This window comes from Harpegnathos saltator, unplaced genomic scaffold, assembly GCF_003227715.2.
Source record: "Harpegnathos saltator strain DR-91 unplaced genomic scaffold, Hsal_v8.6 scaffold119, whole genome shotgun sequence".
NCBI classification, from domain to species: domain Eukaryota; kingdom Metazoa; phylum Arthropoda; class Insecta; order Hymenoptera; family Formicidae; genus Harpegnathos; species Harpegnathos saltator.
Window position 1 is genome coordinate 737,162 of NW_020229894.1, and position 27,081 is coordinate 764,242.

At 48.5% G+C, this 27,081-nt stretch overlaps 3 protein-coding genes across 10 annotated transcripts in view; 1 reads left to right on the forward strand and 2 right to left on the reverse strand.

The window, feature by feature from the left end:
- Positions 1 to 256: 256 nt before the first annotated feature.
- LOC105184972 (uncharacterized) lies at positions 257 to 3,584 on the reverse strand. Its single transcript, XM_011144120.3, has 5 exons — positions 3,531 to 3,584; positions 2,651 to 3,147; positions 1,440 to 1,720; positions 1,092 to 1,345; positions 257 to 1,029 (listed from the first exon to the last, which is right to left on the reverse strand). Exons 1-5 carry the CDS (start codon positions 3,582 to 3,584, stop codon positions 409 to 411), a joined length of 1,707 nt encoding a protein of 568 aa, XP_011142422.1. The 3' UTR covers positions 257 to 408.
- Positions 2,963 to 10,362, reverse strand: LOC105184958 (uncharacterized). Of its 6 annotated transcripts, none has more exons than XM_011144089.3 (10): positions 9,881 to 10,362; positions 8,253 to 8,525; positions 7,747 to 8,010; positions 7,030 to 7,199; positions 5,884 to 5,955; positions 5,221 to 5,507; positions 4,584 to 4,745; positions 4,403 to 4,513; positions 3,975 to 4,159; positions 2,963 to 3,147 (listed from the first exon to the last, which is right to left on the reverse strand). In XM_011144089.3, exons 1-9 carry the CDS (start codon positions 9,908 to 9,910, stop codon positions 3,975 to 3,977), a joined length of 1,554 nt encoding a protein of 517 aa, XP_011142391.1. In that variant the 5' UTR covers positions 9,911 to 10,362; the 3' UTR covers positions 2,963 to 3,147. The 6 variants fall into 6 exon arrangements, with proteins under 6 accessions (XP_011142391.1, XP_025160041.1, XP_025160034.1 ...); XM_025304256.1 differs by lacking the exon at positions 9,881 to 10,362 and adding an exon at positions 9,656 to 9,865; XM_025304249.1 differs by lacking the exon at positions 9,881 to 10,362 and adding an exon at positions 9,562 to 9,677.
- Positions 10,363 to 15,140: 4,778 nt separating this feature from the next.
- LOC105184959 (putative ferric-chelate reductase 1 homolog) overlaps positions 15,141 to 27,081 on the forward strand; it is a 29,233-nt gene continuing 17,292 nt past the window's right edge. The window contains exon 1 of one of the 3 annotated variants that reach the window (XM_011144091.3): positions 15,141 to 15,730. Coding sequence is in view for 2 of the 3 variants with exons in the window: in XM_011144094.3 (XP_011142396.2) it covers positions 21,791 to 21,950 (160 nt within the window). In the remaining variant the exon portion in view is untranslated. Of the gene's footprint in view, positions 15,731 to 15,850; positions 15,879 to 21,781; positions 21,951 to 27,081 lie in introns of those variants that run through there. The other 2 variants (XM_025304283.1, XM_011144094.3) reach the window with 2 other exon arrangements.

Genomic DNA, 27,081 nt, shown 5'->3' on the forward strand with positions numbered 1-27,081 from the left:
GTGGTTCTGGGACTGGGCAGCGTCTTCGTATCTCAATATATTTCACAAGATGAACATATCATAGGAGATAAATGCCGAAATCGGTAGCTGAAGAAGAAGAGAGCTGCAAACAATCCTTAAGAGTGTGTTCTGAATGCTGTTGCACAGTTTTCGGATAAAACAAGCACGAATTGAAGACACGCGCACGTATGGTGAAGTGAAATCAGAGGAAACCGCGAATCAACACGTCGAATCAACACTGACACAAAATGTCCGATCGACTGACCTTCGCATCGGACTCCACTTCGCACTGACATCTTCCACATACACGTCGCATTTGTAGCTCCACTTCGTCAACGGAGATTACTCAGAAAGCAGGCGAAAGCGATGACGTTCGCTTGGCGAAACACCTGCCCTCACGAGCGTTCCCTACGTCAGGTACACCTTGTACCTGGTGCTGTCTCTCTTCTGGCGATCCGAGGACAGCTTCTTGGGCACATAACGCTCGTCGTTCCATTCGATCGGCGGCACCGGTGTGGCGGGTCGCTCATCGCTCTGGCTGAAGGCTCTTCTCGGCGGCGCCTCCAGGATCTTCCGGGTGCTCTTGCACTCCACGCTGCCGCGCTTGCTGAAGTTGACGCTGGCGTAGCTAGCGTCGCTGGTGCGCGTCTCCCGCTTCGGGAAGTCCACTTCCACGTAGCTGACATGAGAATCGCGCGACTTCGCGCTCACGTCCGAGTTCCGCTTGTTCTCCTTGTCCACCCTCTTCGCGGGTGTCTCTCCTGGTCGGTCTCTCTTGGTCACCCACGATTCCGACTGACGGGACATACGGGACTCTCTTCGGGCTTTCTCGTCGTAGTCGTCCGAGTAGGTGCGTCGTTCACGACCTCGTGCCCGTCTCGTACCGAGGTCTTCGCTGTAGCGCAGTTTGTCGTTGAACTTCCATAGACGCTCCTCTTGCTCGTCGATGAACACCTCGCTGGCGTTGTGGCTGTCCTTCGTCGACCTTTGTCTGTCTTCTTCGCACTCTTGGATTTCACACGCCTTGGACTGAAAAGAGAGCGATGATGAAATTTTCAAGTTCCGTAGGTCTTAACGCTGATCGCACGTACCTTGAATCTGCTCATCCTGTCGTTAAACTCCAGGTCCTGGCTGTTCCTGCGAACCGGCTGGTAGTTGGTCCTCTCCTCCTCGCTGCTACTCTTGCTGATCCACGCGTTTTCTCGCTGAGAACTCCCAGCCCTCTTCGGCCACTCGTTCTCCGTCTTGAAGTCGTACAGGTCCCGCATGCGTTGGCTGAGCTTGATAGCTCGATCGTTGGTGTCAACGCAGCTGAAGGAGCGATCTCTGCTCATGTCCAATTCATCTGGAATTTAATGTCAGGGTGTGCTCGAAGGTCACCGATGAAGGCGCGTGCGGGGATTGAAGAAGGGAAAAGAAAGCCAAGTCGAGTCGCTCACCTTGCCTCTGCAGGTGTCCCTTCTCGTTCTTCGCCGGCGAGAACTTCCTCGGTGGCTGCCACTTGGAGTTATCCGAGTCCTTGCACGCTCCTTCGTCCTTCTTGATGCATTCCGCGATGGAATCCCTCCCTTCGGGATTCGCCCTCGGCACAAGATCGGGAGACGGACTTTTCACGAAGGTCATCCACCGGTTGGCCGAGCCCTTGGTGATCGCGCAGTCGACCCTCGCGAGGGGGGACGACTCACGGCGAAACTTGGCGCCGTCGATCTGCGGTATCCACCTGAAGAAGACGAAAGGGCTTGAGTTCCCGTCACAACTACGTCCGATATACTTTATGTGAACACGCAAGACAACACGTATAAGATAAAAATCTCGGATCTATCTGAAAAGAGCACACCATCAGGCATCAACGATCACTGCCGGTCTCGCTACGATCACGGTGGGTGGATTTGAACAGAGATCACGCGCTGAAACACTCGCGACAACGTCAAGAGACAGCAGCGACTACTTCCGGTCGTAAGGGTGGCGAGTCAGGCATCGCTACTCTTTAAATTTCTCCGAGTGGACTCTCACTCGAAACGCCCAAGGAATGGCAGTGTTTTCACTCGAAGCGAATTAGTGAAGAACATTGCCGGAACTCAAGAGCGCAAGAGCGAACAAGTTCTCCCGTTGGGTGCGACTCGCAGTGCGGAACTAATTCATCGAGTCTCGCAAGCTTTAATCCGTGCTAATTGCACATCGGATTCACTGTTCGCTTTCGAGTGAAAGCGATGCTGAGTGGAGAATTCACCACGACACGCACGAGCGAAGGATCGCTCGAATTCGAGTGACTCGGCAGCCGCTCTACTTCTCGAGCGAGGTTTCGCTCCGAGAAATTTAGAGAGCTCGTTTTCACCCCTTGAGCTCGGCTACGACTGGCGAGTCCGACCAACACAATGGGCATACGCATATACATAGACGCGTGCACAGGAGCATGGCGAACATCGAGCCCGCGACGGGACGAGCGATCGAGACGAGAACACGTGACAGAGGGAAGAGACAAGAAATCGGACGAGAGGGACGAGACATCTGATCGGATAAACTAGACGCCCATTACCCGTAGCAGGCTGCGAAACGACAATCGTGATCAATCGCGCCTACTCCGAATCTCAACTACAACCCGGATCACGGCATTTCTCGCTTTCGGACGTGGAAAATGTGCGCGGTCAACCTCGTGGCGATGGTGCGCGGGTCGCTGCAGTCTGTGTGCCGTCGTTGCTCGATGCTGCGCTTGTCGTGAGCCCTCAGAGCGGTCACGTCGGTGCTGTGACTCCTGGAGCCAGGCTGACGCGGCGCGATGAGCTCAGGATCGAGCGTCCTGGCGACGGAGGACCGGGGGTCCTCCGAGGTTGCCGAGTTCGCCAGCTTGCCTGGCCACCTTTCGATAGCCGTCGCCGACTCGTCCACGCTATCCTGCCGCTCGTCCCTTGATGGTCTCTTGCTGCTGCCGGGACTCGCTTGCTGACCTCGCGGCAAGTTCCTCGGCAGCGGCGCCCACTTGGAGGTGTCCAGCTTGCTGGCGTCGCTGATCTCCGTGTGCCGGCGCTCCTCCACGCGGCGCTCCGTGTACTTCTTCAGGCAGTCCACGTCCGCGCTGCGGCTACGCTGGCTGCGCGGCGATCGGGATGGTCGTCGTAGCCCGCTGTTGCCCGCCGGGCCAACCCTTTCCTGAACAGTGCCAGCGGACAGCGTTCATCGAAGGCCACCGAGTGCCGAGGGGGTAATGTAGGGGGGCTTAGGGGCTTTTGGACGGGAGTGGTTTTCAAGTGGTCCAGGCGAGTGCTTTGAAGAAGGAACTACTGGGAGCTGGCTTGTGATGTATCTTTATTCTCAATTATTTTCTCATCTCAGTTCTCTTAGGAAGCATATGTGCAAGATCTTTCGGATTATTACGAGACACTCTCGTTCACGGATCCTCCGACTAACTCCTCGACGAAAATGCTGAGAGGTCAACGATCTTTCCTCTCTAGTAACGGAAAAGATGGCAAATTTGAATATTTTACTATACAACGGAGTCGTTGCTTTAAAATTTGTCTTGTTTGAAAATTGACATTCGTAATCTTTGCAATTAAGAGAGCATCGTAGTTCTTGTGACAATTTTGCATTCCCAGACCAGAGAATTGTTCCCTTATTACATAAAAGGATAAGGAGAATGGGATGAAGCATTTGACAAATTACACTTTCTCTCGAGTAATTCAAGTTGATCGATGTAAAGCGATAAGATACATGCAGCTGTACAATCGATAACTACTGTCGTTGAGCAAAATTCCATGACCAGAGGAGTGTTCTTCGTACTGTCGGTTACGATGGAGATACAGTGTGATGAAGTGTGGGAGTAATGTAAACTTTATTCTATTTCAAACGCAGAGAATACAAGGAATCGAGACGAAAGACACCAATGGAACGTCATTTACGATCACAGAACCGTATTGCGTATTCAGCAAGGAAGATCGACGTCGATAAGGAGATCGACGCGCCAGGGTGACTGGTATTACCTAAGTAAGGTGAAGCTTCGCGTAATCCGATATATGCAGAATTCCATGCGCCGCGGACGCGACGTGCAAGCTGGCGCCGCACGCGCGCGGATTGATCTTGGGATTGTGCAGCTCGGCCACTTGGGTGCTGCACGCCGCCGCCGGATCGCCGCTGGCATCCAAATAACCATTCCAGAATTCGTTTCCTACGGGAGAAGAATAGCTATCTCACACACGGGTACTAAAAAGAACATCACATTCTGTGGACGCAGGAAAAATTTAGGAAAACGGATATATTCCATCCGAATATATCTGCCGAAAACATTTCCTTAATTATTCGTTCGTTCGATCGTTTGTATTTCAAAACGCTGACAAAATAAGTGAGCGAATGACTAAGCGAGCGTATGTGATGGGACATAATGAAAAACACAATGAAAAAATGCACAAACCTGGCAGCGCGTTTCCGTCCCAAGCGTAAGTCACGACGAGGAGTTTGTTCGCGTCGTTAGGACGAAACAGCCTGCTGTGCGGTTCCCTCAAGGCGAAATGAATCTTGATATCTAAAAACGGTATCGTCGTCATGCATTCGATAGGAAGACGCTTATATTTACACACCGATTGCTCACTAACCACCAAGATAATCGCCGTTCCCCGCGCCGCCGCACTTCTGCTGCCGGAAATAAGCGAACATAATGTCGGAAACGTACTTGAGCTTCTTGTTCATTTTTCTGATCGCGATCTCGAATGTTTTCAGAAAATAGACTTCTTGATCCTGAATTATCTTCCAGACGCCTGCGAACCGTTATGGCTTAATTAGCGGATGTTTGCAGAAAACGAGCGGCAGTCTCGATAAGTAATGAACATAAAATTCCAGAAAAGCCATTATCACGAATTAAGAAATTAAGACTCACTTCACGGCCTCTGCCGAGAAGGCGGAAATTAAAAATTTCTATTTTAAAAAATTTTCAACTAAAACTCGAAAGCTTAATCACGAGTTTATGCTGCGAAATCACGCGTGTGACTTTTAAGTGCGAGCCAAGCTGGGGTTTTCATGTTCGATTAGACAGCGGCGGCCAGAGATCTGTCAATTTCTTTTTTTTTTAATTGGAATAATTAATAATTAATAGTATGCGATACAGCGACGGACATAGTGGATATTCCGACAGAAAAATATTGAGGTGTATTATGACGGAGGATTAACAAGCTGTTCTAGACGGATAGCGAGAATTTCATCTCGACACTTGTAACGACAAGAGATTGCACTAACCCAGGCCAAAACCGACCACGTGCAGGAAGGCGGTGGTGTTTTGCTTCTCGGCGCGAGTGTTTGCCTCCAGCAGTATTATTTCTACGGAGAGCAGCATCCGCTTCATGTAGTTCTCGATGTCGAAGACCGTCTGGCTGGCCAACGACAGGTAACGCCTGTTGTCTTTCGCCTTGACGCGCTTCACCGTCTCCTCGTACAGAGGATGATAATCCTCGCCGTAAAACTTTGCCCATAGAACACACATCCCGCGTTTTTCCTCGGCGGTGCCGTCCATCGCGGGCCCGTACCTGTGTCCCGCATAGATTAATTCCCTCAAGAAATTTCATTCGCACGCTGCAAAAAGTACTCGAGGGCGGGCGCATTATAACGTGGATTAACTTCCGACTACTATCCATCAAGTTTCAGTACATATTTACCACCCGCTCCTGCACACGCACACAGGCGGGATCCCTCGTTTTCCTTTCCTTTACATTCTCGTGAAAGTAAATTTATAGAATCCTCGTTGGCAAGGATACCTCCCGCCAATCGATATGAACGTATCTCAAGCGAAATTAGATGTTTTCCTCGATTTTTTCTCGCTCAGACGAGTCCCCGGCTCTGGGGATTCGCGTCTCAACGTAATAATAATAATAATAATAATAATAATAACAACAAAGCGCTTACCCATTATCCACGTTGTTCTGCAACGGTGTGATAAGGATGTCTTGATATTCCATAACACGGGGCTTTTCGAATCTACACATACATGTACGAATGACAGATTAAATGGTGTCTTCGTATTATTTATCTACAACAACAACACGCAACATATATATCCAGTTTCATAAAAATCAAGAAAATGGCTCATATTATTGGCGTAGAAGAAAGAGAACAAAATATTTTTATTAAAACACTTCAGCGTGCTTGTCTTAATGGTCATCTCGAAAATCCCCTATCCAAGAAAAAGTATTCTATCTGTAAAGCGATTTCTCCCATGGTCTCATATTCTAAGCGAAGCCTTTTACAGAAAAAGGATTCCTCTTTCGATAAAGCGATTAAAATGAACCATTCATCTAAAATTTATTAGATATTATTCTGTCTTCTTCTTATCCCAAGAGGATTTCCTCTTATATCAATTAATTTTCCTCTTATTATCATCAAGAGGAACGCTTGTCGGCGTTTTTCCTCTTCCATCTACTCACACAGAGAGACATTCTCTCTGTGCATATGATTATCATATCGCGTTGCCACATTATTATATTAAATGCCATTCAGAGTACATAACATTGCAAATTTATGTTTTTTCCTACTTTCTCAGCAGAAAGCTAGCGAATAAAATTTAACTAGAATCTTTTCTAGTTTCATAATAATTTCCTCTCCTTTCCCTATAAAGGAACGTATATTCAGTAAGAATAAAGTACAGTAAAAATAAATAATAATCCTCTTAAAAAAAATTAAATAATCTGTGTATAAGAGAAAATTTATATTAAAATCAATAAGATTTGCATTATATATATATATATATATGACAATTCCTCTAATTTTAAGAATAATGTGTTTCTAATATTTTCCTCTTTTAGAGGAATCATCTTGATATATAAAAATAAAATCCTCTAAAATTTAGATGATTCCGTTTGTTTTGAAATTACTTTTTTTTTGGGTGTCCCCCCTCTTTCTCTCTCTCTCTCTCTCTCTCTCTCTTTGCGAACACGGAGTTGCACGCGAAAGAGACAGAAATAGAACACGCAGGCTGTGACGCCATCGGAACGTCACGGTTCGGACGTATAAAAATATTTCTAAAGCAGTCGGGGTTAAATAAATGCATAAAACCTTGTGCCTACGACACCCATAATAACCCCTCGAGGTTGAACGGCGTCTGGGTCACTGCTCACGATACCTCTGTTGCTTCGCGCGCCGTCGTTTATGAACTCCGTGTGAGACGACACCACCATCATCGCTGATAATTTGATCTCATCGTAGCTGAGACATTTCGTTAGGACCTGTTTGTCAAGTTGCGGGGAGCGTTTATTAAGACGTCGCCGGAGAGAATGATGCGCGTGTATATCCCATCGCCGAAGCAACAGCGCTTCAGTTCTCCGCCAACAGCGATTGCGAATATCTCCCCAAAGTCTTTGGGGTCGCGTAAATTTCGCATCTGGCGGAGCGTCGTCGGATGGGCACGGAAACGGATGGTAATTAACAGCTAACCAAAATTGTCCTCGTAATCCGCATGTATTCGTGCATTTTTATTTTTGTCATAATTGAAATTCATTTTTGTCATTTTCACATATATATATTAAAAAATGCCTTTTCAAGATGAATAAATAATAGTAATAATTTTCGAATTTCTCTTCGAGTTGTCTTGTTTTTAATTTCGACGAGACGAGAGACATCTCATTGCGCTAAGTTTGTCACATCCGCCTCCTATATTCGTCTCCTCTCAAACTTGCTATTCTCGTCTCGCCGTTCGTTGCTCCGACGATTCGGTTAATTATCGCGCAGCTGTTCGACAGGGTATCGCTTGATTGAGTGGGTTACTGTACTCACTAACGGCTCTTTCTCGTGATCTGTACCGACGTTCTCCCAGCCGTCGAAGCCGGTCTTGTTGTCGATCAACTTCCATTGGTCACTCGCGTCGTAGAAAAAGACCGCCCTCTTGTCCAGCAGCCGGTGGATCAACTGGATGAGGCTCATGTCCTTGTAGAAAGCCTTTTCGACCGCGCTGCCGTAGAGCCGCTTGTGCTTCAACCATCGGGCGATCAGGGGCAGCATCGCCTCGTGTATCAGCGGGTACACCGAATTAGCGTTCAACTACAAAAACGTGACAATCATCGACAAGGACGTCAGACATCCCTAAAGACATCAGCAAAGACATCAGCATCACGACGCTCACGAAGCTGATGTACATGAAATCGTACATACGACCGGCAGCGATTCGCAAGCTTTCGCTCGACCCGTACTGAATGCTGACAGTTCGAAGTGAACTTAACCGCGTAACTTAAACCGCCGCGCTTAGACCGTGACGGGGAGCATTGTTGCTAATATGCGCGAACCTCGATGGTCTCCGGGTTGATCCCCCTGTCCTTGAGGGCGGCGCACCTCATGGTGCTGATCGGAAACTTGACAGGAAACGCGTCGCTCCGCTTGATTAACTCCGACAGGCTGGTCGGCGGTGGCACCGAAATGTCCAGGCATCTCTTCAGCAGCTCCTTCGTGTCGTCATCGAAGGGCACGCCGTTGGGCGAGCCGAGCGTGTTCTCCCACGATATTTCCGGCGGTTCTTTCGCCAGCGCCTGCTGACGCATCTCGTCCGTTGATCGGTTGGCCTGCGAGACGAAAGGAAAAGTCGCGGATTCGTCTGTGCAGCGCAAAGATACAGAGATGTGCAGTCAAGGTCGCGAGGCGTGGCGAAACGCGAAGACGCCGCGCCGCGCCGACCTCAGGCTCGAGCGGCGGCAAGATTGAATTTGCGAGCCATTGCCGTTGCCGAGCGTCGCGCTCGATCGTTCGACTCGACTCGACGATCTCGCGGATCGTCACGCGGCGCGGCGACTCGCCGATGGCGGATCGAAAGGCCAGGACGATCGATTCCGAGGGAAGATTTGCAAAACAGTGAATCGCCGTTCTATTAATACAACCCCCGCTGATTACCCCGCAAGGACGCCGGTCGCTTTGACACCTGAGCATGAAATCTCTTAAGTAGCGTAAAATGTGTCTGTTCACCCTAGCGAGCGGCTTGACGTTCACTCTCTTCGTGGGCGCTCGCGCGCGCGCACACAGACACACATCACACGTATACACACAGGCGACGCACGCACACGTATACACGGTGCCCGTGACGGCCCTCTCTCTCTCTCTCTCTCTCTCTCCCGTTTACTTCATTTTTCTATTTACCGATTCTGCCACTTGAGCGACAAGGGTGAGCGAAGGCTCACCCTTCAGGCTGCTTTGCATTATTCAACAATTGCCGATATTGCCCGTTATATTGCCGGCGGCTTTGCCAGCGGACGACCGTTGCAAGTTTTTACGCAAAAGAGCACGCTTACACGCGTCTGCATCTGCTGAAATTCGCTCGGCGATCGATCTAGCAACAAACACCGCACACGGTTTAATCGCGCTTCCCGAAGCTCCCTGGATGACTCGCATCTCTCGTCGCTGAATCTCCAGACGCGTCTCGCGCGACGTTCGTCGCGTCGGCAAAGTTCCCGATTCGGAAAAGTGACAACTCGAGGCAAATTCGACAGCGCCACGCGTGTCTTCGGCAGGCGCGCGCGCGCGCCCGACTGCGCGTTATGATTTCCGGTTTCTTCGCCGGTTCCTCGCTGGAGGGAAATACAAATCGCGGGCGCGGTTAGTACTTACAACGAAAATAGGCTCCCGCTGGAGAGAGAGCGACGAAAGTGAGATCAGATATACCACAAATACCATCATCTTGCGTTAGTCAGACGCGATTCACCTGAATCGAAACGCTTCCGGCGAGGAACTCCGGCTGGCTCATTCTGCGACTTCGCGAACTCACTGAAAATTCGCGTCACCTCGCTGCCGCGGCGCAGATCGTCCGCCTATTTGTATCGCGCGCCCGCGATGATGGTGGGAGATTAATTGTAATATTATCAGAATAAGTGGTAAGTAGCCGAACGTGGCGTTACGTCGTGTCGTGTCGTGTCGACAAACAACTCACCCGACGGACGCAACAGGCGAACAGCGACATGAGCGTGCGAGGTCGAAGCCGGCGGCGACGTGGGGCGCCGCGATCCGGTGAGGCGATCGCGACGGTGACGCTTGAATTTCGCGGATCCCCCCGTGAAATGGCCACGGCGATCGGCGGCACGGTATCGCGTCTAAAGGCAGAAGCGGCCACTCGCTGGTCCGCCGCTCTTCGACGCTCATGCGCAGCTCATGCTCAGCGCGCTGTACGCCGCGAGCACTTTGCTGAATCCCTCAGGACCGCGGATACTGCGGATACTCCTCTCGCGCGAAATTTTTCCGTCAACGTCGGTCTCTCGTCTTGCGGACGATCTAAGCGGATCAATAAATAAGTCAGCCGAGAATGGGCTGCTCGTGTCGCGCTGTGACGAATTCATGAAGGACGACGAGGCGGGGCGACGCGCGCGGTTTGCGCGTCCTTGCGCGTTCGGTTAAAGCTCGCCTCACACAGTGCGCGATGTCGCACCTGCTCATGTGGCACTCTTTGAACTGACCGGCGCGTTGCACGGTTTCGCCGCTGCTCGGAGCGCTGCGCGTGATAACGTTGGAAGCTTCATGCGAAGCTCGCAGAGCCGTGGTCGGTCAGCTGCATTGTGGAGGTAGCGTCCGCCAGATATGCGAGCGATATGAATGATCGACAGACGGAAACACTCCGATGAATCGCTCGATTCTTATTGGCGCGTGAAAAGCGCACGGCCAGTAGGAACGTGGGAATTACGCGCGCAATTAGTCCGCCGAGGTGCGCACGAAAGCGACTGGCACGTATTAGGTAACAAAAAGTCATAATTCCGAGAATCATACGCGTGTTTTAATTGTGTTGTGAGAAAAAAGGAGGAAAAGAGTAGGAACAAGTATCGATTCCTAGATAATGACGATGGTCGATGGTCAACATGGCACTGATCTCGATCACGAGGATGAGCAGCAAGGATGACGACGCGAGCGACCGATAAAATGAATAAAGCTAATAAAATCGGTGTAAAAATGAAGCTAACGAAACTTGCATAGAAATAAAATAATAATAAGCTAATGAGCCAATGAACCTTGTTTTATTAACGGGACATTGTTGGTCGTTCTATTAGTCATCTCGTTTCAACGATACGTCGAAACAAGAGACGGGCAATGTTGAAAGCAGTCGGTCAACAATGCGTTAATATAATTGAGATTAATAATTGAACAGCCCGGAGAGCGGCGAACAACACACTTGACTATGGAATGAAATAACCCAAAGGCCCTGGCATTGCACAATCTTGCACAATACGCTCTAATGCCGCGCGACGCGCATGCGTCGCGGTCACAGGATCAGCGAAAGATATACACATCGTGTAACTTGAGAGAGCGTTTTCCGACGCGAACTTTGCCTTGCGAAGGCTGGAGTTGTCCAGTATGCATGTATATACGTATATAATATACTTATAGCTTAATATATAGAGTTACAGCCGTATCACACTAGCGACTCGCGACTGCGGCTGCGATTGCGATTGCGACTCTTCCTCGACCAATCAGAAAGCAGCGACTCGCGGCTGCGACTCGCGACTATCGTTTGGACGGCTGTCCATTTTTCGAGTCGCAGCCGCAGCCGCAACCAATCACAGAACTCCGTATGCTCACGTGACCCACTCGTCATAATCACATTTATTTAATATTATATAGAAGTCGGTGATCATCAGAACAAGGTTATATCCAGTGTTGTTTTATGTGTTACATATTTTTCTTTTAAATGTCGAAACAATTTAATAAAGAGATAGACTATTATTTAGTAGATCTCGTAGAATGCAAACCCCTTCTCTGGGATTGCACGTGTGACAGTATGTTAGTAGTATTTAGCCGCAGCCGCGAGTCGCTAGTGTGATACGGTCTTTACGCGCACCTGCGCGTGCATGTGCGCGTATAACACATCGCAACAACACATTTTAATAATAAACATGACGGAGCGAAGAGCCGCAAGAGAGCGCAGTCGTTTTGGAGCGCGCGTGACGCGCAACGTGATTTAGAATGCAAAATATATCCAGAATAGATAATAATGTTCGAGCGTGCGCACACACATCGATAGCCGCGTTCATGTGTAAAGGAACACACGTGACGCACGACGCGAACGTTACATGAGCGCCGGTGAATGAGGATAATCCTGAAAAATATATTCTCATGCTTCCGCGAAACGAACTTTCCGTGTTTGGAATTTTGTATTATAGCACACGTGGTGTCGTTTCCGGCGTTTACCGCTGACTGGACACCGCGGGAGTATCGATTGTCATGTGCACGGCTGTAGCTGGGGCATTCGGCACCCGGGGCATCACGGTTGCGATTTTGAAGGCCACGGAAGAGGCCATTTTGGTGTACGCGAATACGTGAAATAATATATTACGCTCGCAAACTGATTTCAAAAGTACCTCTCTCGAAAAATGTTTCACTCGCCTGTGTCACCACTTTTGTTCTTGACATCATATTCTCGCAGAAAAATATAAACGCGTCATCCTTCCTGCAGCTTTCCTCACGGCACGATATTAATAACAATAAAGATTAATAAATTGTTTGTCGGCTAAGTACATGTATCTTATCTGGCAAACGTAAATAATCGCGATTACTATAAATGATTAAAAACAATATTTGCAATCTGATTGTGGTTAAACTTGAAACGCACTAACTTCAAGCAAAGACACTCTACCTTTGCCAGTCAGAAAGGAAGAGAATTATTTAAATGTTAATGTATTTTGTGAATTTTGCAGCGAATGCAAGGCAGCACAAAGTTGCGAATCGCGTAAACAGCTGGCCTCTATCGAATGTTACGGAAACTGCGAAGACGACGAGCGAACGGTAATTCCGGAGAATTTTCTCGCTCGTGTTGTTCATCGTCTTTTTAGTTATTCAAAAATTTAAATTGTAGATAGCGAATTAGCATAATAGAAAATCCGTTATTTTTATCGTCTTTACCACTGAGCTTATCTCCAAATCTTTAAAAATTCAGTTCCGAGAACGAGTGAAAATTATTCGCTGCGAAACACTTCACGATTCCGCAACACGCATTTATATAATCCTCGTCTCATAGAAATATTTAATATAGCTTGAGATTAAACGTTCGATTTATTTTTAATGACGCACTAATCGCATTGTATACAGCTTTTACCGTCGTAAATTTGTTTAAAAAACAATCTAGTTGAGATAAACGCGATATAAATCGTCTCAATAAAGCAAACATCATGATTCCTTCATCCCAAGAAATTTCGCTCCGTTATGTTTTCGCGAAGTAACTACATCCATAAAAAGATAAGATAAATTACTACAAAAATTGTAGTTTAATGACGCTTCTGCGGCTGATGGATAAAATAATTCGTTATGTGCGAAACGCACGAATTGAGATAACATGTACGCATTATTCGAAGCGCGCGCGCGTACGCGATCCTAGCCGAAACCGGTTTTATCAATTGACACCATCCGGTAAAAATAAACCGCATGCCAATACAAAGTGCACCGGGAGATTTTCTAATCGCATTAGCAATTTCTCTCCGTGAAATCCCAATTGCGTCGAAGTCGTGTGGAAGCGGTCCTTTCTTTTCCTCCTTTTTTCCATGTCGAGCACCACGTTTAAAAACCTGTCGGTCTCGAATTAATACACGTTAAAAAGGGCTTAGTCATCTTGAGTCCTGGATTTATCTCGTCACGCTGATGAGAAGGAGTTTGGAGGAAAGTGGGGCTGGTGGGGGGAGAGGGGGAAGCGTGTCTTCACGTTGTAAATTAAAGAAATACTTCATGCAGAAGCGTTATTAGCTTCTTCGCGCGTTTCACCGTCTTTTCATTATCGAGTTTTCAAGTGGGAAATGTCCGACTCGCAGTCTCGAATATTCACACAAATATCTCGCAGTCGGTATCCTTGAAAAAGGCGAATTTATGCGATTTTCTTTTATAACATCACCATGATATTTGAACGAATCTGCCCAACGACGTAATTTTACAAACACAATTGAAGAGTCTCGAAAGAAAGGCGAATTTGCAGTCGCTCGAGCGCCATTCCCGAAGATCGATGCGGCACTTAATTCGACCTGTGTACCATTGACGTTTCTTACTTTTGTACTCGACGAGAGGCTGCTGGTATGCGAGGCAGAATGCGAGGGAGAATGACAAAAATACGCCGATAAAACTCAGGTGAACGACGAGTGGTGAACGTACGGTACGTCCCGTCGTACCGTTTTGGTGGCAGAGTCGTTAGTCCCTCTCTCTTGGCGAATTTCAGTGCCGGCTTAAACGCGGGCGTCTCTCGGACGAGAGAGAGAGAGGGAGAAGGAGAGAGAGGGAGAGAGAGAGAGAGAGAGAGAGAGAGAGAGAGAGAGAGAGAGAGAAGTCCGCCGCGGCAAATAATGTCACAAAATTCTCGACTTTCATGCAAGTATACACAGAACTACTCCCAGCTAGTTATGAACGCGCCAACGTAAATTTACAGATTCTCCGGATGAATCGGCCCCCTTTCTGACTGAAATATCGAAGGAGATCATCATTTTTCACTGCGGCTTGTCCGTTCCGCATTGCATACAAAGTATGCTGGAGCGAGAATTCCTCTGATGAAATGAAGTCTAGCCGACGTTAGCCAAACGACATGCTCTTTGTCACCCACCACGCCTCGCGAAAAGCCTTTCAACTTTAATTGTCAGTTAGCGTTACTCGAGAACCACTGATATCTGGCCCACTGACATTTTCCGTGAGGAAAAGTCGACTCTAATTTCGCGGGAAGAGCTACCATTGAGCGTTGATGCGACGAGACATTCTGAACGTGAGACGTCCGACTCGAGAGGACTATTTTTGCGGGCGCGCGCGCGCGCGCACGCAGCTATACCTGCCGTACTCGAGATGAAATAAGTGCACGTCGGAGCGTCGCGAGGAAGCAGCGAGAGAGGGATAGACGTGAGGAAAGTACAGGTACAGGAAAACGCGAGCCGGGAAAGCAGATCTTACCAAGAATACTGATATTACGAATACCTGTCGAAGAACGCAAGCTCAAGTGTCAATTAGTATCTATAACGAGCGAAGAATCCATTTCTCAGAAGGCGAGCCCTGAATCTCGCGCGAGACCGACCAGGCCAAGCAGGCGCGATCACGTGGCGAAGTACCGCGTGAAGCACGAGAAAGACGAGGAGAAGGACCTCCGCGATATCGAGTGGTGTTATCGATCGCACGAGCGCTCGCGCCGCCAGCGGATAGCTACAGGCCTGAGCTGGTCTCACGGCCGAGGGCCTTTCAACTCGGCCTGTATTTCTCCTACAGTCTCTTGCAAGGTGTGGTTCTCGCCGCTGTCCGCGGAAGTATGCCGCCGTGGGATCAACAAGTGTCGCCGCGCAAGATCTACGTACGCGAAACGATCGAGCGAGCGCGACGTCGCTAGTCGTTCTCGATCCTCCGGCGAGGAATCGCGCGGATAACAGACGGTGCGTGCGCGAACAGAGACGTCGGCTTCGAAGTGCGATTATCGAGCTCTCGAACGAACAGGACGCCGATTCGAATCCACGGGACAACGCGCTCGTCCGCGAGCGACGACCAGAAGGAAGAGGAGGAGGACAAAGACAGCGGCGAAGATCATACCGTAGCAAGGAGGCGGCGGCGGTTCTCCCCGTCGCGGTGACCAGTGAACGACCTTGTGATCCTGCGATCGATGTGCGACGCTTGAGACCGGTGCGAGGATCGTCGCGCGGCACTCGGTGCGTGCCCGAGGACGGCGCACACGTGACCGCCCACGCGAATTCGTCGGACGCGCGTGTTACGTCGGCGACGTGTTGGGTGAGAACAGGAAGGTTCTCAGGGAAGGAGCCGCAGCCGCGAGAGGACACACGAGGATCTACCGGTGAGTGCGATCGCGTCGGCGCTTGTTGCGCTCGTGAGCCTCGCCGAGCATCGGTCAGCACGCACGCACCGCGGCAGGTGCGATTTCCCGGCGAAGAGGAGGATTGGTGAAAATCGCGCGGGATCGCGCAGGGAGATGATCCGAGACGGTACGAGCGCCGCGAGTGAAATGAACCGCCGGCGGATTCGGTCGCGCGATCGTTTATTTACGAGCGGAATCACTCTCCTCTCTCTCTCTCTCTCCCCCGGGCGGGATTCTATTTTCCAAGCTGGCGCGTGAATTGTTCACGATGCATTCTTGCACAGACGTGGACTTTCGTTCCGCGGGAATCCCGGGGATATCGAGGGGTCTCGGGCTCGGGTAAATAAAAATGGCCTCTCGTAACGGGTAACGCGCAAGGCGCTTCAAGGTAGGACCTTGGAGTAAACACGCGCGAGTGGTGACGCACGCAGATTTCTGCCGCGAGTAACGCGCGATTAAGTCATCGAGATCGCCGCTGAGATCTCCAGAGTTCGCTGGATTTTTACGCGTCCATAAAGCGGATCCGGTTTTCGGCGCGGATGACGCGGCGGTGCTCATTGATGCACCGTCTCGTGAGATGCGCGAAACGCGCGTCGTCGGCGAAAATGCGCGGCCGAAAGTATCAACGCAGCCTTGCCGCGGCTGCTTTCCGTTAGAATTTAGAATGGCAGGGGGCCATTTGAATAATTCACTCGCACTCACGTGTATATATACCGGCACGCTACTCGATAAATATACTTAAACGGGATATAATGGGAAATGTAGCTACGTGGACAATATTACGGATATATAAACTGAATGTAACCTGCATATTTGATGACATACTTTGTACGTCGTGTTGCCGACTTTGCCGCTTTTTGTGTAATAACGCGAGCGACCGGTGCATTTTATGCGCTTTATACGGCGTTACGACTAATCGAATGAAAAGCGAGAATGATGCTCCTCATGAAATGCATGCATTATTTAACAGATGACTTGCAAGGATCACGCGCGTGTTCTCCGGGACGATTTTTACGATCGTCGATACGGGCTGTATAAAAATGGAAACACACCACGGCCGCCGCCTCCGCGTCCACAAATACACGAGATACGCGGATGAGCGTTTTAAAATTCATAAAATAGCCTTGCGGCGAGCTCGTAGAAAATACTCATAAGAAATTCAACCGCCATTTCCTGCCTCTCTCAGAATTCTAAGTGTAAACACGACGATGAACCTTATTTCCCTTTCGATATGCCGAGATTAACCTTACGGGCGATTTGCGCAGTCGTGTATCGTTATTCGTATAACGGCATCTTTTTTTCGATCTTGTTACACACACACGCACAGACGCGCGCGCGCGCGCGCACGCAACGGAGGAGAGAGAAAGAGAATTCCTTTTTCATTTGCACATTTTATTGGGAACAACAGCGAGATGCGTGCATAAATCCGTTATTTTTTTTTTGCGCCGTTCGCGAGCGCGCGTGATATAAATTTAGAAGGATTTACTAGCCAGCTTTTCTTTAATCCGGGTCATTGTGTGTCGCGGTCGGTGGGAACGCGATCCTCGGCAACGATAAGCTCAGAATCGAGCGGATCCGCTGGATCCGAGTTCTCTCTTCGATCGCTCCGGGGCTGATTCCTCTCCGACGTCGATTAACTTTAATCGCGCCGCAATTGTCTCTCCATCTTCTTCTAGAGACAGAATCTCGCGAAGGAGAAAGGCAGAGGGACGGAGGAACGATTGGATTACGCTCGAAGTTAATCGACTTTGGAGAAATCGGCTCCTAGATTCTTCCTGATGGTGCACGTTGAACGGCCGCGGCCGCGGCCGCGCGATCGAAATGAGTGTGCGGAACGAGTCCCGATCAATCAGATGAATATTTATCCCGCGGATGCACTATATTCGCATTTCATTGTTAATATTACATGGGATTGCTCACTATTTGGGTTTTACCGCTCGGTAACTGGCGCGTTAGTAATTACGAACGAATCGGTTCTTTCCGCGAAGTGATACGCTGACGATTCCTTCGTTTCTCCGTGATCCAAGATGACGCACTCCACGTCGGCGGACAAAGGATCATCCTCCCCGAAAAGGAAGCGCACGGTGTCTTTTATTCTTGCATGATGACACGACAGGCGACCGACAACATGAATGCAAATTCGCTTTCGTTCAATGTTAATGCGCTTAATTGCGAGAGAGAGAGAGAGAGAGAGAGCAGGTCTACAAAAATTTCAAGGACAATGGCGAGTCAGCAGGATCAAGTCGCGAATCAAGAAGACAGGATTCAGCACAGTCTTTGGCGATTCGCGCATGCTCGTTTTGTCCGTCTCGAGCAAAACTCGAGCGCGCGTTACGCGCGCTCGAAGGTGACCGACTCGTTCGCGAGGACGTCGCGCGAGATCTCGCGGATCGGTGCCGCCACGATGTCGCCCTGTCCGTGTGTCCAGCCTTGGAGCAGGTTGGCCCAATTGACGGGCTCATGAACTCACACATACGTAAGACACGGTGGAACAATCGATGGCGTAAATCGGTGCGTCGCGCGCGCGCGCGCTGCAAACGGCTGCACGCTCGTTATCGAAGACGAAGAGGAAGCGGAGGCGGAAGCTGTTAAGAATATTGCGGGAGCGACGAATGGCCTCTCCTCTGAATTCTTGCTCGCCGCAAGCTCCCGGCTTGCGTAACCGATAAAATAATTTGCGGTTCGGCGGTACCGACGCCGGAGTAATGCCCGACGCGGGGAGATTCTAGGACAACGGGACGACGTAACCATGGCGATGCGTTCGCCAAACACGCGAGCGACAGGGACAGCCGATACTTTGTCGCTCCCGATGATATTCGCCGCGGCGGGGAACTTGCAAACCTGTACGAATGCAATTACTCATTCGGAGATACTGCACGCCGTCAATGCACGCCGGTTACTCGACGAGACGCGACGAGACGCGACGCGACGCATTTAACTCCCCCGAAGGGACGCGGAGCTGCACCGCCGCGGAATCTACGGAGCGATATCGCGCTTTATGCGCAGCAAAAACTTATTATCTCGATTACAGGACAGATGAACAATCCGTCGCGTCGGCAGGCGACTACTCGGGGCTGGGAGGGGGCAAACAAAGAAATCGATATAACGCGGCTGCGGAAGGACGGAGGGACGTAGAAAGAAAAAAAAATCGAAGGCTAACGCAATTTATTTCCCCTCTTGATCGACAACTTCATCGGCAAAAAATATACGAGCGTGAAATATGTGACGTTTCCTCTGATATATCACCGCCAAGTTTGACGTGCGCTGAAGTGTGCGCGCGCGACAAAATGAAAAGCGTGCCGCCGTGTTACCTTAATTCGCTCAATTTGCCACGATCGAATTAATTTTCCTTGATAATTGAGGGATGCGTGCCTGGGCGCGCCCGCAACACGCACGCCCGCGATGGGAATTAACGAGACTCCATTGGCGCTTGGCGCGCGTCTCTCTCTCTCTCTCTCTCTCTCTCTCTCTCTCTCTCTCTCTCTCACGGAATCTTTAATATTAATAATATTCAAGTATCGCTCAAACGACGCTCTTATATAATTATGTACCTACGCGATATGTTCCATTTCGCGAGCGAGCGACGTAGGAGTCGATATCGAATTCCCGCTGGATACAACATTTATGTCAATCCGCGAGTCCGCGATATTGATCCCGGCCGAGTGAATTACGACCCGCTGAGCGAACGAAACGCACAATCGGTGCACGCGCGCGAGGATCGCGTTGCGTAATGAAAGAGCGGCACTCCGCTGCCGAGATTTCCCGTGTCGACCGGAGCAAAGTGCGTCGGTCGATCCGGCGCGAGGTGCACGCACGGTATAAACACGGCGAGAAAAACCGAAGAGACAAAAGGCGCTAATAGCGTGCAGCCGAAGCGCTCCACGCTGTCGCAACTTCGCGCCGCGCCGCGATGTTACAGCCGAACCGGCGCGATACGTAATAACCATCACAGGAGATTTCTATTTCGCGAGCGAATAAAAGACGGCTTCTTCCGCTCTTTCTCTCGCGATAAGAACGCCCAAATGTTTACGCAAACGGTAATATTATCGTGTATTAGGCAACGAACCAACGGAGTTCTCACGTTGGCGAAAGCCAACGTGACGCGCGAACGCTAGACGCGTTCGCGTCAAGCCAGAGAGAGAGAGAGAGAGAGAGAGAGAGAGAGAGAGAGAGAGGGATACACGCTGAGAGTGATAGTAAGGAAATTACCGCGCGGCGCAACTTTCTACCGGCGGCGAAACATCCGCGTCGAATCGCGACATGGGAAGACCGATACGCCCGGCGTGACTGATCGATTAGCGGGAGTAATCAACGATTCGTCATTGACCTGCAAGTGCCACGCCTCGCGACCGCGACTACTGCGTGAGTGTGACTACTGCCAAGGTGATAATGAATTAGTTATTAACATCTCATATCTCCTCGCGACACTCTCCGGCGATCCTTCGATCGCGTGTCACCACTCTTCCGTTCTACTTTCATCTGGACTTTGCTGGAGAAGATTGGAATCTTGGGAGAAGACAAGGAGCGAGAAGCGTCGTCTCGGCATTTCTTCAGTCGGGTGAACTTCCGAAAATCCCGCTCCATTGTCATGGATTTTTGTGAAAACTCTTCGAATGATCTCAAATGAATGGCCTTCAATGAATTTTTCCACCGGCATGGAAGTTTAATATGCAATGTTTAAATGGTATTATTATTATTATATTGGGAGGGAAGATAAAAAAGAAAGTTTCTCTCCTTTTTTTCTCTTTTTATCGTATGAGAATCTTCTTATTCGTTATACCGTTGTCTCAATTATTGTACGTCAAAGGGTTCAGACCTGTATATCATTAGTAAATTAAAAAAATTAAAATTAATATAGCACTACTTTTGCCAATAAGCCAATGTCACGATACCTTCGCTTATCCAGTGCCCTGGTCACTTAATTTTTTTGCGTAAATGTTTTAAATCGAAAGATTTAGGTTTAGATTTTGAATTAGGGTAAATGTTCATTCATTAATGTACAAACATATAATCGCGCAGACAAGTCTGCGAAAATCAGCGCGAGTAATATTACCAGAATACTTTTGGCGTGATATTTACAGCACTTAGACGTTCGAGTGCCATCCGGAAGTTTTTCCGCCAAAATCTTGGAAAAACACGCGCGGTCGTTTCGGAGGAACAGCGCGCTCAAGTTAGTTCAGTTAACGAGAAACCTATATATAGCGCTTTCCAGAGAGATTCCGGCGCGAATCGCGTCGCGGTGTTCTCCGCGGGATTAACGTACGCGCGGACGCCTGATAACGAGAACGACATAATGACGCAATTAATTAACGACGCGAGCAATCCGTACGACGCCGATTAATCCCCTTTGCCGCGGGGAGGGGGGGAGGAAGGGGGAGGGGTGTATACGCGATAAATAACCATCGGGCCCGGCGCGCTCACAAAGGACCGCGCAGGAGGAAAAGTGCGGTCACTTGCGGACGCGGCGAAACATCGGCGGCGGTGACGTTATGTATGTTCGGGTAGACGCTATTCTATGCTGCAAACTGCCAGACAATAACGCTAACAAGCGTAACGCTCTCACTAACGAAAGCGTTAGCGTTCGTGAGCTTCGTGAGCGCTCAAGATGCTGAAAACCGCACGTAATTGTCAAATGGCACATCGTACTTATTATCTTACCGTTACTTATTATTTTAACATTGTTCATTTTACCATTGTTTGTGTAGGCAGTGGACAATTCTTTGGCGGAGATAAATGTTCAGATGGTGAAAACTGCAAGAGACGTCGAAATTGCGGAAACGACACTATGATACTAACTAACGTTACGCTGCTCATGGAGCACGCGATAGTTATCGCTATCGCGCTATTGGCTCCACGGATAGTTTTCCTAGCGTTTACGTCGCTAACTAACAGCATCCCCCCCCCGCGCAAGCCCCGTTGTGCGTGCGCGTCCGTGCGAGGTGCCACGCGGTGAATCACACACGTGCGCACGCACTCGCGCTACAAGCCGCAAAACAAAGCCTTGTGCCCGTTTCTCCCCACACAATGGAATAATGATATATGATAATGCTAGGCACGCACGTGATTATCACGGACTTAATTCCCCAGCCGATCTGTCGCGCACGCCCGCTAGATTCTCCCTCCGTCGCGCACTCGTCGTCGTTGTCGTCGTCGTCGTCACTTCTTCTACGGTCAGAAAAACGATCGTCCCGGTTTCTCGGTGAGCACGCGCGCGCGCGCGCGCGTCTAACCGGAGTTGCGGGTGTTCTGTATGTGAATATGTGTGTGTGTGTGTGTGTGTGTGTGTGTGTGTGTGTGTGTGTGTGTGTGTGTGTGTGTGTGTGTGTGTGTGTGTGTGTGTGTGTGTGTGTGCGCACCTCGCCGATGGATTCACACGCGATGCGCGTGTGTACGTGGCAGCCGCAGCGGTTTGCAAATTGCAGGTTCTCTCCGTCCGAGAGAAATTTCGAGTGCATCTGCAATATTGATCTTGTACAGCGTGGACGGACTCTCGCCGTAACTCGCCCATGATTGCCGCATTGTCGACGGATAATTGTATTCTTTGTAAATGCCTTTCGCAATTATCGGTTATTACGTCCGCGCGCCGTTTGTCCCGCGAGAAACGGCATATAAATATGGCGGGGGATTAAAAACAAACCGCGTATGTAACGCGCACGCGGGTTATTTTTCATTTCGCTGCATCTCCCTGTATCTGTTTTCTGTAAGGAGAGAAAAAGGATGAGGGGGAGATTCTACGACGTCCCCCCCCCCCCCGCCGTGCTTCCCTCCATACAACTGCAACTTGTTTTCCTGCGTTAACCGTAATATATTATCGCGTAATGGCGCGCGTTTGTCCACCGTTTAAATTGCAGCCTGCATATTTCAATCGGACAGAAGAAGCCCGCTCGGCGACGGCGGCGGTTATTGCGCTGTGCGCAACGACGAGTTCATTTTAACGATAGCGCCGACTGTGTGTTGCGTTATTGCGAAACTACGCTGGCACGCTGATTAGCCACAATTCTCCAATCTCCATTGCCGATTCTCGCCGCTTACTGCGCGTCGGTGTAAATCGACGTTGAAAAGTCGCCTTCCGCCGACTCCCCTCTCGGCGATGCAACCGCCGCACAGTGGGGTAAAACTGACATTTTTTGTTCAAAATGGTCTAGAGACCTCAAAACCTTACGAAACGAATCGACATTTTTTTTTAAATTACTCGCTGAAAGATAACGAAGAAGACTGTCCGAGCCGATTTTCGAAAAAATTCAACCCTAAAAACCTACAAACCCATAATCCCATTAGAAAAATACACAATCCAATAACGAAAAACCACAACACATAAATCGGTAACTTTAATTCTAAAACCCCTTCACCCAATAGCTCAGTCACACCAAAACTACTAAAAACACACAACATAACAACCCCATAACTCCATAATCTAATAACCCAAAGACTTATAACGGAATAACTACAAATCAATTATTACAAGTGACAATAAAATCACACAACTCAATAACACTATAAACAATATCCCCATAATCCACACAACCTCACACTTCAATAACTTCAGAACCCAAACCATAACTGGACAACCATATATCGCAATAACCCATAATTCAATATCCCTATAATCCAACAACCTCGTAATATCATGTCTTAATAAATTGCAATAACCATATAGAATAGTTATTTTGTTACCCAATAATCCCATAACTTAATAATCAAGTTTTTACATTCTATATTTAGAATGTACAACAATATATTCATAATACATATGAATTTATTGTTGTAATAACTTAAGATTCAGTAAAATCGAACTTGAAGCCTCCTCGTGGCACATCCTGAATATACTTTTTCATCTGAAAAGTGTAGCTAATTTGGTTTGTACTAGACTATGAACAACGTTACTATAGTTTTCATTTTAATTATATGGAGTCATGGAGTTATTGTTTATGGTGTTATTGAGTTTTGATGATTTTATTATCACTCGTGGTAATTGATTTTGTAATTATTCCGTTATAAGTCTTTGGGTTATGCGGTTATGGAGTTGTTATGTTGTGTGTTTTAGTAGTTTTGGTGTCACTGAGCTATTGGGTGAAGAGGTTTTAGAGTTAAAGTTACCGATTTATGTGTTGTGGTTTTCCGTTACTGCACTAGGAAAAAAAATTTAGTATCTCTAACAAAACTGTTTAGTTGAGGCATTTTTTAATAACAACCAAATATCTTGTTTTATATAACATACTATTTAGTTGTCTCGACTAAATATATTTTTCTGCTTTGTTTTCTGGACTAAATGATTTTGTTCTGAGACTTCATATGTAAAAACTAAGCATTTTAGTTATTTTATTCATAAAAATTACATAATAACGAAATATTATTTTACATAAACTAAAATAATGCCCAATGGATACTATTTTGTCTCTCCGTGCACTAAAATTTAGATTTTATATATTAAAGAAAAATTATAGTATTTTTAACAAAATTCATATAGTTAAAGCTTTTTGGTTGCTATAACAAAAGTATTACGTTATACGAACAAACCGTAATCAAACAAGATATTTGTTTACAGGAACTAAACAGTTTTGTTGGGCATATTTTAACCAAATTATTTTGTTGTTGCAACAAAATTTTGGTTCACGCAACAATACATTTTTCCTAGTGTGGGTTGTGTATTTTTCTAATGGGATTATAGGGTTGCAGGTCCTTAGGGTTGAATTTTTTCAAAAATCGGCTCAGACAATCTTCTTCGTTATCTTTCAATGAGTAATTTAAAAAAAATTTGTTGCATTTGTTAAGTTTTGAGGTCTAGACCATTTTGAACAAAAAATATCAGTTTTGTCCCACTATGCGCCGGCGACGACGTCTCTCGTGTCCGACGTCAAGACAATCACCTCAGCTTTTTTCACGAGAAACTTGCGCGCGCGCGATTACGCGTCTCGTTCGCGCTAATCGCGCCCGGCGGAATTCCGAGCGCGTGTGCCGTCGCTCGCACGCGTCAGAGGTGTAGAGATGCGGTTAACGATCATCGTCTGAGTAATCAATCTTGTCCTGGAATAATGTGCCCCGACGATCTCGCAGTTATGGGAATTCGCGGAAGCGGCGAGAAAAACTGCACGTTTTATTGCTGACTCAGCCAGCCGCCGCCGCCGCCGCCGCCGCCGCCGTTGCTGTTCCTGGTTTCCTGGTATGACACGATGCCGCGGAAAACACGAGGCGTTATTGACACGAATATTCATGTCAATAACGCGCGTTATATTTTCAGGCCGCGGACCGTCCTTGCCGACGTCTTCGCGAAAAATCGCAAGACGCGCTGTCCGCGATACGCGAAGAGAGAGAGAGAGAGGGAGAGGGAGAGAGAGAGAGAGAGAGAGAGAGAGAGAGAGGGGGGAGAGAGAGAGAGAGATAAGGCGCAGTCACGGATTTGCCGTTTTTCCGGCGATTTTCCGGTCTCGGGCGAGAACGCGCCTGCTTGCGAGAATGAGAAAAACGTTCTCGCGACGACTGGCCGCCGTGGCATTTCAATGGCGAGGGTCAGTCCCGGGTCGGAGGCGCGGAGTTACGTAACGCCGTGAACATGAGGAAAGACTTCGGTAGCCGAGGGCCGGGGCGTCGAATGGAATGCGCGAGCTAAGAAACCCGCGGGACTTAAGCTCTCAATAGGTGAAAGTCAGCTCTTTCAAGCGTGGGCCACGCCGCGCGTCGAGCACGAGCTGAGCGCGCCCGCGCGCTCTCGCCTTCGCGGAGTCATTCACTCCTTGCGCGCTCGGCCGCTCATTAACGTCCAGTGGATAGTGCGGCTCTCGTTGCAGGCCGATCCAATCCGTCGCTCCGCATGACCGAACAATTAAGCCGGCGTTCTAATATACAGTGTATAATGAAGGGACTATTTAGCAGCAATTTATCCGCGACTGGTTACCGTCGCGATCAATTATGCACCGCGGGTGGCGAGAGGGCAGGGGGAGAGGGGAGAGCAGGCTTTCGACTTTGGGTGAAACTTTTCTCTCGGTGGAGGATAGGAGGGACCGCTGTGAAATTTGTGTTCTTTTACGAATGATAGAGAACACGAGGTAGTTTCTGCTCAAGCGTGGCTGCTTGGGCTATTTGTGTTTGCGCAATAACGTTTCCTTATGCCACGTTGACGCGATTATGTCATCGGGTGGCTTTATCGCTAATTGTTAACCTTAAGGACGATCACGCATCAGCCAAGGCGGATTATTCGCTCATTAAAGGCGGACACGCTGATGAAGTAATATAGGTACAGCGTGCAGCGTTTTTCATCATTGTGCACACAAAAAGTGTATGATTCAGCTTACAGCACGCGTGGTACCGATACCTTAATAGTGTGCGTCGCAGAAATAACAAATATCAACGAGAATTCTGGAATTCTGTGCCGGTATCGCGGGAATATGGACGATGCGAAGAATAATGCGTATGTAAGAACAACCATTTCGATATCCTTACCGTCGATTCCTCGCTGGGAGGATTCGCTGTATAAAATTACACGATCGTTCATAAATAAAGATCAATAGAGGATTCATCGTTTTTGCATCAAGTGCCGCATGTATGACCGTCCAATTATACGCTCGTGTAAATGCGCGAGCGTGTTGAAGTGGAAATTTATATGGCATTGTTACAAGGTCGCGCGCGACTGTTGCTGGTAAGACGCGAACACGTTCGCCGCACTTGCTGTCTCTTACAAGGAACATCCGTGAAGTGTGTGCTTCCGATTTCGACCGAAACTTGACACATTTGTAGAGTAGCCAAAAATAAAAGACCCATATTTTTTTATCGGCTCAGGTTTAAGAGGTGAAACTGCTCCTCAAAGTTTTAACCTTTTTATGCTATCTCGATAATTATAGCAGATAGGAAAAACAGCATAAAAAACTGTATAATTTTTGTTTAGAAAGTTTTTTCCTATCTGCAATGTGATTATCGAGGTAGCATAAAAAGTATGTAACTTTGAGGGGCAGTTTCACCTCTTAAACCTGAGTCGTTGCCGATAAAAAAGATATGGGTCTTTATTTTTGGCTACTCTACAAATGTGCGAAGTTTCGTCTCCGAAATCGGAGACGCACACTTCGCGGATGTTCCTTTTTAGTGTCATACCGGATAAATTTGGCCAAATAAAGCGCCATGCGAACGGCCGATCGAGTAGCTGCCTTGATGTCGGCGCTCGCGTTGAAACAAGTGTGCCGGCTCTTGTTTAAATATTTCCCGGTCGTCTGTGATTATCGTGCGGCGGACGGGCTCACAATTGATATCGCGGTAATTCACTGTCGCGCATGCCGTCGTGACGATGTGTGCAATAAGGCTAATTGCAAATCCGCCGCCAAGAGCGCGGCTCAAACGACCGA